Source organism: Doryrhamphus excisus, linkage group LG10, assembly GCF_037039965.1.
Source record: "Doryrhamphus excisus strain RoL-2023G ecotype Guam linkage group LG10, RoL_Dexc_Guam_v1.1, whole genome shotgun sequence".
In the NCBI taxonomy this organism is placed as follows: Eukaryota; Metazoa; Chordata; class Actinopteri; order Syngnathiformes; family Syngnathidae; genus Doryrhamphus; species Doryrhamphus excisus.
The window spans coordinates 1,590,979-1,603,750 of NC_136366.1; the positions used below are offsets into that span (position 1 = coordinate 1,590,979).

Sequence of the window (12,772 nt, forward strand, 5' to 3'; positions counted from 1 at the left end):
CTAAAATGTTTCAGAGTAATACATTAAGAATGAAAAACACTCAGCGTTACTTGCTGTAAGTTTTATTTTTAAGTGTTATGACCCTTCCATCCAAATAGCATGTAAATATTATGAAAGTATGAAAACACGAAGAACATTTTCAGCACAATATTTATCTCCCTGATGTAAAGATGACTAATTATTTAATCATACAGTATAGGATAGTCGATCTAACGATGTAAAGATAAAGTCTAAACTCCAAGTCATCACAGCATCAACGCTTCATTAATAAAGTAAAAGCACTATTTTAAACGCATTGTTATCGGTTGCTCTTGACGTCGTCTTCAGTGCAGTTTGGGGCGCTCCGGGTTATATTTGATCAGTAGACCGAGAGAAGCGAAGCCGAATACAAAGGTCTGCAAGAACCAGCAGCAGCTGGTAGACATGTTGATGCCTTTATTGCTGCAAGGATGGGTGTCAAACCCAAACAACTCATTAGAGTCAGCAGTTAGTTCACTCACGTTTAGGCCATTTTAAAAAGGTGGGCAATAGCACCATCTAGTGGACATCAGCGTCAACTGCATCCTTACCTGCAGAGTTTTAAGGCGACCAGGGCTTCAATAACATGGATAGCCACTGTAGCCCACCACCTGTGGGAAAACAACACAAAAAGGGCTTTCAATTAGGGATGTCCGGGGCAGTTAAGGAGTCTGTTTGTTTTTTTATAATTATGGGATGTCCTAACTTTTTCCAAAAAGAGTCACATAATATTTTTTTTCCAAGAAAAAAAATGCATTTCAGCTTTACGATATACTGTAGCTGAAATGCTATTCATTATTCATTATTTTCTAGTTTATTCTCATAGAAATTACGACTTTTCCTTGTATATTTTACAACAATTTCTTCTTGTAATGATGGCTCTATTCTCATTATAGACTTTATTCTTGCAATTTTATGTCTTCCAAACCTAATTTTTCTGAAATTACAATTTTATTGTGTTTCTTGTTTCTCATGCTATTGCATGTTTCAATAAAAACACATTTTTTCCTTTAAAAGTTCTATGCTACTAAAATAACCTAAAATAACCTAAAATTCCTCAAAATATTACAAATTTATTTTTGTACTTTTCTTCTCGTAATGGTTTGACTTTATTCCCAAGTAATTTTTAAAAATTACTTTATTGTATGTTTTTTTGTTTCTCATAATATTACATAATTTTTTTAATGAAGTATTTTTCGTTTAATATTTCTACTCTAAGCTACAAAAATGTCATAGCTTTTCCATATAATATTATAAGGTTTTGTCTTTAGAATACCACTTAATATAAATTGCCTAATAAATGCATAAATATAATTAATATAATATAAATATAAATTAATATAATAATTTGGTAATAATAAATTTGGTCACAATAAAATAATTTAATATAAATTTGGACTTGATCATCATAACATTTCTGCTGTTTTGCTGTTGCTTTTGAAAAAAAAATCATATATTTAAACTTTTCTTTTATGAAATTTCTTGCTGTAATATTTTAACATCATTCTTGAAATATTACATTTTCCTCAACCTATTTTTTATTCCAAGTTATGTGTGTTTCTCCTACTATGACAGCTTTAGTACAGAATATTTTGACTTTATTCTTGTAAAATTATTATTGTTTTTTCTAGCTTTCATGAATAAAATAAATAAAATAAAATTTAAAATAAAATTATATAAATATAAATATTTAAATATAAATATTTATATAAATATAAATATAAATAAAATTTTTGATCGTACCATAGGCCCCTAATGAGCTGTATTGATATTCATACATATGCTGAATATGTACATACAATGGCATCAAATGACCCCCAACATCCTTCTATGTTTCTGCATGGACAGCCCTGATTTACATGATCCATTCATGAGGTACGGTGTGAAATGCCGCCCATTCAGTAATCACATGACAACTTGCTTCCACACACTGTTTAGTACGTCACGTGAGGGTTAGATTGGGCTATCATGTGATTTATGGAAACAGCACTGATGAAACTGTTTTATTTCAAGACGTTTGATGTGGAAATGAAGAGCAATGCAGCCAGTGCTCCTGGTATTCAAATAAAAATACTAAAATATATTTAGTGATTTAACGTGGCACGTTTAAATTAGGCTACGATCACTTCATTCAGAAAAATCTCTTACTCACTGTGGGTAAATATTTACACAAGACATGCAAACAAAAGCTTGAGATTAGCGCTTACCCTTTGTACATAATGCTAGCATGGTTGTTCACAAGGTATTTGCAGAAGGTCCCAAACGGGCCGAGGTGATGGTATGGGATTTTTTCCGGAGCAAACACAATGCACTGAAGAAAAGAAACAAAATCAGTATTGGTCAGGGGCAATGAAAAAAAGTACACGGTATGTGTACACCTCACATATTGGATTACATAGATTGCATATATATTATATACATATTTTTTAAATTCTAATAATCCTTATTAGTGGAACGTAGGGGTGTCCAAAGTGTGCCCCCGGGGTAATTTGGGGCCCGTGGGAGATTTTTTTTATTGGCCTTTAACACATTTTTAAAATATAATTAAAAAGAAAACAATAAAAAAAAACATGGAAGAATAGCAGTAATTTGACAAGAATAGAGTGGAAATATTAGAATAAAGTTAATAAATAAAAAAAATTCATAACAAAAACATTTCATGAGCATAATTTTATATATTATATAAATAATTAATATATGTATGTGCACGTATATGCAATCCCTGTCCTTGGTAAGGATTGTCAAATTATATTTATATTTTAATCCTAATATGACATTTTGGTATTTAAAATCAAATTAAAACACAATCATATTTTCAACTCAATCTTGTATGAATAGTTTCCCCATGGGAAGTTGGGATCTTTTTTAAAAAAGTTTCTGTAAAACCCACAGAGCATGTGATGGCGTTCTATCGACCGACTCTGCAACCTCGGCATGGACCGCAGTGCAAAGGGAAGCCTTGTTTGAGGAATTTGATGCGCTTCCGGAGGGAAATGATCTCTGTACCAGTTGGCTTCTTACTGGTTGGCGGCTTTAGTCATGTGAAAATGAGCAACGACAAAGCTATTTACAATAATCAATATTTCAAAAGGTAAAATAATAATTAAAAAAAATCAAGCATATTAATAGTGAAAACATAGTTTGTGTGCATTAGATGCGATAGTGCATGTAATGCTGTGTCTGTTGTTCACCTGTGGCATGTCAGAGTTCATAGTGTTGCATTCAAAGTACGTACAAAAGGCCATTGTAGGTTGGGCCCCTTCGTCCAGAACTCATTCAATTCATCTGTCGTCTACATTAAATGAGCTTTATTCGGCTAGTCGTTTAAATTCATGTGAGACGACTGTAATTAACGTTAACATCTGCATCCGCATACGTGGCAAAGCAACAGGGACAAACAAACAATGCTCAACAGACGCGGAATGTTGTCACTTTTGTGGTAAACACAAAAGAAATAAAGGTTAGTATTGTTTTTAAAGACGTATGCACAACATCAAAATAGTATTTTCAATTGAATTTAGCATATTGGCTATGACTAGCCGAGATGGGAAGATATGTTCACTTGCACTTTGGGCTTTACGCAACACTGTCATCTGTTTTCTTTTAGCATGGCACAAAGAATCCGATTAGATAAAAAGTTAGCCATCAACAAATAATGACAATGGCCTCGGAAGCTAAAATATCTAACAGAAAATTGATATACCCACATACGAGATGCAGCCAAAATGCAAAATTACATTTCTTTTCAGAAGTTGTATGTGATCCGGGGGACTTTTAACGCAACATAATAAGCTAAACGGAAACAGTTTTCGACTACAGTGAATTTAGCATTTAGCATTTAATTTTACTTACAGTGAAATACCCCAGACCAAACAGTATGGAGACGATCCAAAAAAGGCTGGTTCTTTTAAAATAATCACTTCCATCACTTTTAGCCATCGCTGCTTGTTGTTCGCTGGTCCGACTGTCAAATGTGTCCGTGTAACAACAGCAGTGCCGACAGCGCTACAGGGGGGCCTGGACGGGTATCAGCAAGGTCCTGACGCTTATATTTGTATTTATTTATCATACAGACGAAAACCGGCATTCCAAGCTGAATTTTGTTTATCTATTGTTTATGGAGTGACACATATGATATTTTTTAATGCAGATGACGAGATGTATTGTTTATGTATGTACGTACTAGTGGAAACAGCGCTCTCTTGTGGTTGATGTGCTGTATTAACCTTTTATGGTACCTTAATAAAAGCCTGTATGACAGAGTTGGATACCAACGTCATCAATATTGGAAAATTACAACAACAAAAAAACAAAATGCTCCGTCTTCTTGATGAAAAAACACATATTTAATTAAATTGTAATTATGAAATATAAATGTTTACAAGTGATGATGTGTACCAGCACAAATCTCGACTTTTTTAATTTTAAAACAAATACAGCGCATTATAATAGTGTTAGTAAATGCATCATTCATTGTTAAAGAGTTAGAATTAGAGAAATAATTATTTTTATCCATTTTACTACGATATTACTTTCTGTGTTATTGATTATCCCACTGTTTATTCTATGTTGGCCTTGATTGATGCACAGTGTGCCGTTGGGATGAGGAATTAAGTCGGCAACCTTAGTTTATCTGATATTGCATGCAATTACACCACATAATACTAGTTAGCTTGCATATGTTTTAGCATATAAAAATGAAGTAAAATTGATACAAAAGTCAGTGTGCAGTAATCCCAAATTTTGTTAATTGGTTCCAGAACGAAATGTGATATGTAAATTTCCATAAAATAGGATCCCTTATTAATAAATTGAATATTTTTGGAGTTAGAGCACAGAAAATCTGTTTACAACTTTTTAAATATATTTTTTATAACATTATTAGAGCCCTCTAGACATGAAATAGCACAAGAAATTTATTCTTGAAAATGCATAATTTCAGCAAAAAAAAATCAATAAAATGCTCTTAAATATTTAATAAAATACTCATAAATATTTAACAGTATTGAATAAAAATATTTTTTCGATACTGCAATGGGCAAAATATTGTGTATGACGTCTGACAGGATTTGGATAAAGAGTGGGGAGAGTTGTCGGGACTTTGAGGAGCCGTCTCCACATTGAGACACTGATTGTGATAGTTGCTGAGATAAAGATGAAAGGGTCTTTAGTTTGTTAAGTGACCTTCACGCTGCACTGTTTTCTAATACCACCACTGTACCCGTTTGGCCCTGCACTTTGCCCTTTAGCAATGTGTGCCTTTTCTTTGTCTTCCACTCCACCACCCCTCTTCATTTTCCCTTCATTCAGCATCATGCTGTGAATGTACATAGAAAATATTAATCAAGGTTTGAAAAGTATTGAGTTGGTTCCAGACCTGACTGTAATCAGTGAATAAACATGATTCCTTAAATACATTAAAAAAAAGCCTGTTCACAACCTTCTAAATTCATTTCAAGCATTATTAGAGCCCTCTAGGCATTATATAACACCCCTATAGTCTCCCTTTCACTACTATTACCCAACATATGGACATAATAACAGTGAATGTACATAGAAAATATTAGTCAGGTTTGAAAAAGTAATTAGTTGGTTCAAGACCTGACTGTGATCAGTGAATAAGCAGGATTCCTTATTTATAAATGGAATATTTTCATAGTTAAAGCATTAAAAAAAAGCCTGTTCACAACCTTCAAAATTCATTTCAAGCATTATTAGAGCCCTCTAGGCATTATATAACACCCCTATAGTCACCCTTACATTACTATTACCCAACATATGGACATAATAACAGTGAATGTACATAGAAAATATTAGTCAGGTTTGAAAATGTAATTAGTTGGTTCAAGACCTGACTGTGATCAGTGAATAAGCAGGATTCCTTATTTATAAATGGAATATTTTCATAGTTAAAGCATTAAAAAAAAGCCTGTTCACAACCTTCAAAATTCATTTCAAGTATTATTAGAGCCCTCTAGGCATTATATAACACCCCTATAGTCACCCTTACCCAACATAATGACAGAAAATAAGACTCGTACTTGTGTGTGCTGCTGTAAATGTGTTCCGGTGGCGCCAGGAAGTGAGTTTTAGCTTGTTGCAAAATCATGCCTGTTTCCGGCAATCACCTCTGGTGCTTGTGTGTCTCCCCAAACAGTAACATTACCGCCATCTAGTGACCATTCCATATCACCACAGTGTCTTTGAACGCTATTTTACATCATTTAGATATTGTTAGGCTTTAATTAGACCAAAAGTATATACCATTTGTTTATCTTTTGACGACTCATAGGCCATATTTTACATATTTTATGATATTTGACATAAACTGTGACAGAGCGCAGCAATAAATGTCAAATGCAAAATTTGTCACATTTGGGCAGGTTTGTCGAGACAAGGTGGTCAAAGGTCACAGCATCTGCATACAAGCTGGCGGAGGCCTGGACATGTCAAAGCACCTGACAAGCTTGCAGTGTAATGGGGCCACGGCGCCACCAACCAACCATCCAACCAGCCAACCATCCAATTCATCACTGAATAATGACCCACCTTTGTCTTTCCTCTTGTGATAGCAAGGCAGCCGGTTTGCATGTGAAAAGAAAAGAGTAGCGTGCTGCTGATTGTAGCGTGCTTTTATTGTTGTTGTTGATTAATGTTCAACATTTCGCAAATCTACTAATACAGTATGTACTTAAGAATAATCACATGACTGTCAGAGGATCTGTCGCGGCAGCTTGGATGCATACAGTGCAGCAGTGTAGCGGCACAAGATCATTCTAATATTCTAATATATATTAATTAATGAATTATGTTGTTTTATTAGCCAAAACATACATATTTCAGCAAATTTTACATACTTAAATTAAGTATTTTCAAGCATTAAAATGGCTAAAAGAACTAAAATACAAATATAAGTCATTCAGAAGACGCATTCAAAGACTGGTCACTAGTGAGACACACAAGCACCAGACTCGATTGCTAAAACAACATTGCTTTTATTGCAGGTTTGATTGATCTCAAAACAGGTACAATAATGCCTAACACGAAGCTACTGATTACTGGTTGTAACCACGGTCAAGCTAAAACTCCACTCTGAACCCCCAATGCCACTTCCTGTCCGCCCTTCACTCGGCTCCGCTACCACCGAAGCACATTTACATTGACGTATGAATCAAATTCAGGTCTTATTTTTTCTCATTATGTCGACTACGTTGGGTAATATGAGTGTAAAGGTGAATATAGGGGTGTTATTCATATATAGAAGGCTCTAATAATGTTAATGTGTCCTTGGCACTATCACTAGCCATACTTGCCTTTTGGTGGGGGTGCATTGCAACACTGGATGTACACTTCCTGTCAATCACTCGAAATCTGCACCATGTGGGAAATCAATAAGCATCATGTGTTGTTGCACCCCTAAAAATATAAATACAGTATGCTCTATATTGCTATTGCTATATAACAAAATGTGTGCAAAACTAGCATGCAATTACTGCAATATGTGTGACATATGGCCGAAGCCATACAGTATATTATATTATAAACACAATTTATAATAATCATCATCATAACCACATTGATTTTCATATTTCTTGAATTATTATTATTGTGATATAACTTATTGTGCATGAATGGTGACCCATAATTTATGGTTTGCAAAGTATTGTAATTATTGCAAACAGTCAACTTTCATTGAATTTGGCAGTACATTACAAAAATAAATAAAAATAAAATAAATAAAAATAAATAAAATAAAATAAAATAAAATAAAATAAAATAAAATAAAATAAAATAAAATAAAATAAAATAAAATAAAATAAAATAAAATAAAATAAAATAAAATAAAATAAAATAAAATAAAATAAAATAAAATAAAATTTAATTTAATTTAATTTAATTTAATTTAATTTAATTTAATTTAATTTAATTTAATTTAATTTAATTTAATTTAATTTAATTAAAAATACAGCTGCCACTACTATTTGTAGACGTTCGTATTTATTTCTATGTTGTATTTTTTATTATTATAATATACTGTATTTTAGGTGTTATTATACATTAACGTATAGTATATTTTATATGATACTTCTTAGTCATAGGACTTAAAATTGTAATTATATTTAGAATTCCTTTTTACTTGTAATTTCCATTCTTTTCTCTAAATTTGCTTGATCACTTTCTAAGCTTTTTTTTCCCACACAAAGCAACCAAAACAACAGCATCATGAGTACTCAACATGGCTTTTGTTAAGTGGTATCGACGAGGCCGTCAATCCCTCAAATGACGTGCCATGTGCTATATGTGCTATATGCGCTATTATGGCGATTGCCCCTGGCAGCGCTTTGATAAAGATGAGGTGATAACTGGCCGAAGTTTAGGTCACACTTCTTCTGCTGACCAGCGGATCCTTCAAGAATAACCCCCACCCCGACATTGTGTTGCTGCTTCACCGAGGCCTCGGTGATCAATATATAAGGTATCCTGACACAAGCAAGGGACACTCAAGACACTCTCAGGGAAGGAGGAAGGAACACACCACCACAGCAGAGGTCCATCACAAATACATTTGCGTTCAGATCTTCAGACGTTTAGGAGCTGCCATGTGGAAGGAGTCTAGTAACGGTAAGAACTACTAGTGTTTCCTTTCATGTCATAAAGATACTTTTTCTAGCTTGAATGTAACTGCAAAAATTGCCAAAGTAATTAAAATTGTTCTCCAAAATTGTTCTGGTATAGTTGGTAATGTTAGAGTTATTATTATTATTATTATTCCTGACATACAACCTGTTGTTTTTATCAGATGATGCCAGATCTGCGGCTTCCAGCGGCGCCTCCTCTCGCAGCGCCAGCCGCAGGAAGAGGACAAGCTTCTCCAAAGAGCACGTGGAGCTCCTTAGAGCCACCTTCGAGACAGACCCCTACCCTGGCATCAGCCTCAGAGAAAGCCTGTCCCAGGCCACCGGCCTACCAGAGTCCCGCATCCAGGTAAGGAATAAATCACTTCAATGGAGTCGGAACATACGTACGTATCACGGTGGCAAAGGACTTAGTCGGCCTGTGGGGTTAGATGCAGACTTTTGGATGGAAAGGATGCAGGCCGCTTTAGCTTTTTGTTACATAACAAATGGAGATGCTATATGCTAAGATGTGCAATAACAGCATCCCAGCTCTGTGATATACTGTAGCTGCAAAAGCATATTATTAGTATCAACTTCTTTCTTCTGAAATAATCTTCAGAAATTTTTTCTTGGGATTTTATGACTTTTTAATTTTTTTAATTTTTAATTTTTAATTATTTTTTTATGACTTTTTTATGACATTAAGTCATTTTTATGACTTTATTCTCATGATATTTTGACTTTATTCTCATAGTATTCCAACTTTTTCACCAACCTAATTTTCCAAAAATTCTGACTTTATTTTGTTTGTCAAAATATTAATATTTTTCCTTAATATTACCTCATAACATAATGAGCTAATTCTCAAACTCCAGCGTTTTTTCTCATTCGAATACGACTTTGTCATATTTTGACATTATTCTCTTAAAATTACTACTGTTTTTTTTTCATTTCTGTGGTTGTTTTTTTTTTTATTATTTTCCAACTATTTCAACTTTCAACATCCCACCATCCCAATGTGTACTATTATAGTACTCATATATACTTATAGTATATAGTCTGCCCGCTTAATGCATTTTACCACATTAAAAAACTTACTTAAAAATGGTCCACAAAAGTGTCACAGCTCGCTACCTTGCCTCTACACCCTCCTGCTTGTTTGACATTGATGTTCTTCTCGGTTTCATATCAGCATTTGCAATAAAAGTGACTGTAACTAGAGAAAATAATAATCCTCAATTCTTTTGGATCATTTTTGATTGTTTGTAGAGCTTGTTGCAAACTTGTTTGTCTTGCAGTCTTGCAATGTTTAAGAGTCCTTTAAGAAATTCTGCAATCCAGACGGGGATCCACATTAATTAATCAGTTCTTCCATATCCGTTTTTCCACCAATTCCTGGAAATTTCATCCAAATCCATTCAGAACTAAGTTGTTTTGAACACAAACAAACAAACTGATAATCACTGGCAGAAAACTGCACATTGTTCTTACGCTGTACTTGGTGGAGGTCATTATTAGATTAGATTCAGCTCCAAAATCCTCCCCTTCTCTTTTCAATTGCCGTTGCTTACTCCTGACACAATACAGGTTTAAGCCCTATTGTTGTAGTTAGAAAGCAGGATTTATTATTTGTAAAGTGAATATTGTTGAATATGGTTTTTAACATTATCAGAGCCCTGTAGACATTAAATAGCACCCCTATAGTCACCTTTACCCTCATATTAACCAATACAGCGGACATAGTAACAGAAAATAAGCCATTTAAGACATAAATAGGCATGCTTGCGTGTGTTAAGTAGGGTCAGTGGTTGAGTTCCAGCTTGGCGTGAGTTACCATAGCAACAGTAGCCCGTGTTAGGGGTTATTGTTCCTGTTGTGAAATCATTTAAACTTGCAAAAAAAAAAAAATCACGTCTGGTGCTTGTGTGTCTCACCTCGCGACTAGCCTTGAATAGAATACTACGTATCATCCCGCCATCTTTGAATCTTGCGGATGCCTTATATTTGGATTTTAGTAGTTTTATGTATTTTAATGCTTCTTTTAATGCTCCAAATTGCTTAATTCAAGTACTATTAAGTATTATCACATATTTAGATTTTTTTCCTGAATTGTGACAAAATTTACCATTTCCAGAGTATGGAAAAAAAAAAATCACATCTGGTGCTTGTGTGTCTCACGGAGCGACTAGCCTAGAATAGAATACTACGTATCATCCCGCCATCTTTGAATCTTGCGGATGCCTTACATTTGGATTTTAGTAGTTTTATGTATTTTAATGCTTATTTAATGCTTCAAAATGCTTCATTCAAGTGCTATTAAGTATTATCACATATTTAGAATTTTTTTTCCCGAATTGTGACAAAATGTACCATTTCCAGAGTATTGAAAAAAAAAACATATGTCGTTTTTTGGGTTTTTTTTTACGTTGAAGGTGTGTGTTTTCAAATGGCATGGAGTTGTTGATACCACTATCACCCTGTCATTCCATGTCTTTATCTGGAAAGATGACACAAGCGCTTTTTATCAGGATTTTTGTTTGCGGTGCAGACAGCAGAGCAACTTGATTTGAACCCCTCCCCGATTCCACTCGGTCCATAGGAAAATGATTAACAAAGCGTTTTGATTATCGGTCCGTCGTCACATCTGACCTCTTTTTCCTTCTTCCCGCCCAGGTGTGGTTTCAGAACCGAAGAGCTCGTACCCTAAAGTGCAAGGGGGCCAAGAAGACGCTGTGGCTGACAGACAGTCCGGTTCAGGACGCTTCCGCTCCTCATCACAGTGTACCCAGAGGGCCTCAGACTGGAACCACGGTGCCCCCGGGCCCCCCGCCGTCCTACCCTGCTCAAGTGAAGGAGGAGATAGAGGAAGCCTGTTTTTATGGACAATGTCCTCCTCCGATGTACCCCGCCAATGAGGAACATGGACAATACGGATCCATGTATGGGTTGCATCAGGGTACACCCATTGGGAAACACTCCAGTCCGCCCCTGAGGGGCTACTGGTCCCAGCTCGGCACCCAAACGTCCCCTATGACTCCATTATGGTGCCGTTCTCCCCTTAAAGGGCGGAACTACACCTCAAATTCCAACCAAGCTGCAGCCTTCTTGTACCCAGGAGCCACGGAGCAACGCGTCTACATGCCCTCCTCCGGCTCCCACTCTTCCACCCCAGACACCCCAGATTCCGGATACTGGGATGCCGGCCTTGAAAACAGCCCCCCGATGGAGGTTGGCTACTCCCAACTGGAGGATTCATGGAGTTTTCTGGAAGGCTGCAGGGAGTCCGGCTACGCATCCCTGCCACAACATACTCCCTTGCCTGAGCTGTCCCTGCAGGAGATCCTGGGTGAGCTGGAGGAGGACTGGCTGGGGGGGGGGGGGACTTGACGGCCATGTTCAGGAGAAAATGACTTTGTAAGTCGCTATGGAGGACAATCCCAAATGGAATGTAAAATTGTGATTTATGAATTGCTTCAGAGATGAAAAAATGCTGAAGTATTAGAAATGTGATGAAGATACAAATTCCAACCTCAGACATTTTCATTCTGTATCAACACTGTTTAATGTATTTATACATTTGGCTTCTATTTATATCTTGTATTTATGGTTTTCTGCACTTTTCTACAAATAAATCAGTTTAAAATGTCTTTATTGTCCATTTTTAAAATGCGATATGTTTGTTCTTTTCTAGTTTGAAGCCTTGCGGAGAAAATAGCCCACATGACCACTAGATGGTGCTTGTGAGTAAGAAACAAGCTCAATGCTTCCTCGTTGTTCTCCTGAAAAACACTGTAGTACAGTGATGCCCAAAGTGTGGGGCGCGGCCCCCTGGTGGGCCGTGGTGGTACTGCAGGTGGGCCATGAGAGGTCATTAAAAATATGATTCATTTTTGCAAATATGATTTAAAAAAATATTTTTATTATAAAATATTTATTGCACGATTAAAAAATATATATATTTATAGGGCTAAGTAATAACCTATTGAGTGTTATTGATCTGTCACAATATTTTAGGAACCTTTAGGAACAGTTTAGGATTGGAACGTCGCTCTCTGATCATCATGCCAGTCTTGAATGCAGTTATGAAAAGTATGATAATTAATTCTGTCTTGTGTGTACACCACACAGGCTCCCCC

The 12,772-nt window shown here is 35.5% G+C and overlaps 2 protein-coding genes across 2 annotated transcripts; one reads left to right on the forward strand and one right to left on the reverse strand.

Annotated features, from left to right (window-relative positions):
* Window positions 1-35: 35 nt before the first annotated feature.
* On the reverse strand, window positions 36-4,016 carry tmem254 (transmembrane protein 254). Its single transcript, XM_058057781.2, has 4 exons — window positions 3,871-4,016; window positions 2,226-2,329; window positions 570-629; window positions 36-441 (listed from the first exon to the last, which is right to left on the reverse strand). Exons 1-4 carry the CDS (start codon window positions 3,955-3,957, stop codon window positions 324-326), a joined length of 369 nt encoding a protein of 122 aa, XP_057913764.2. The 5' UTR covers window positions 3,958-4,016; the 3' UTR covers window positions 36-323.
* Window positions 4,017-8,672: 4,656 nt separating this feature from the next.
* Window positions 8,673-12,189, forward strand: LOC131107587 (uncharacterized). The gene is made up of 2 exons (XM_078794319.1): window positions 8,673-9,114; window positions 11,310-12,189. Exons 1-2 carry the CDS (start codon window positions 8,761-8,763, stop codon window positions 12,021-12,023), a joined length of 1,068 nt encoding a protein of 355 aa, XP_078650445.1. The 5' UTR covers window positions 8,673-8,760; the 3' UTR covers window positions 12,024-12,189.
* The last annotated feature ends 583 nt before the right edge of the window (window positions 12,190-12,772 follow it).

Bases quoted from the DNA above. Each gene is read 5' to 3' on its own strand.
- LOC131107587 (XM_078794319.1), top strand. From the start codon at position 8,761: ATGTTAGAGTTATTATTATTATTATTATTCCTGACATACAACCTGTTG. The intron at 9,115-11,309 runs GCCGCTTTAGCT...CTTCCCGCCCAG, and splicing joins TTTGGATGGAAAGGATGCAG to GTGTGGTTTCAGAACCGAAG.
- tmem254 (XM_058057781.2), bottom strand. From the start codon at position 3,957: ATGGCTAAAAGTGATGGAAGTGATTATTTTAAAAGAACCAGCCTTTTT. The intron at 2,330-3,870 runs GTAAGTAAAATT...TCTTTTCTTCAG, and splicing joins TTGGTCTGGGGTATTTCACT to TGCATTGTGTTTGCTCCGGA. The intron at 630-2,225 runs GTAAGCGCTAAT...GTTTTCCCACAG, and splicing joins GCTAGCATTATGTACAAAGG to GTGGTGGGCTACAGTGGCTA.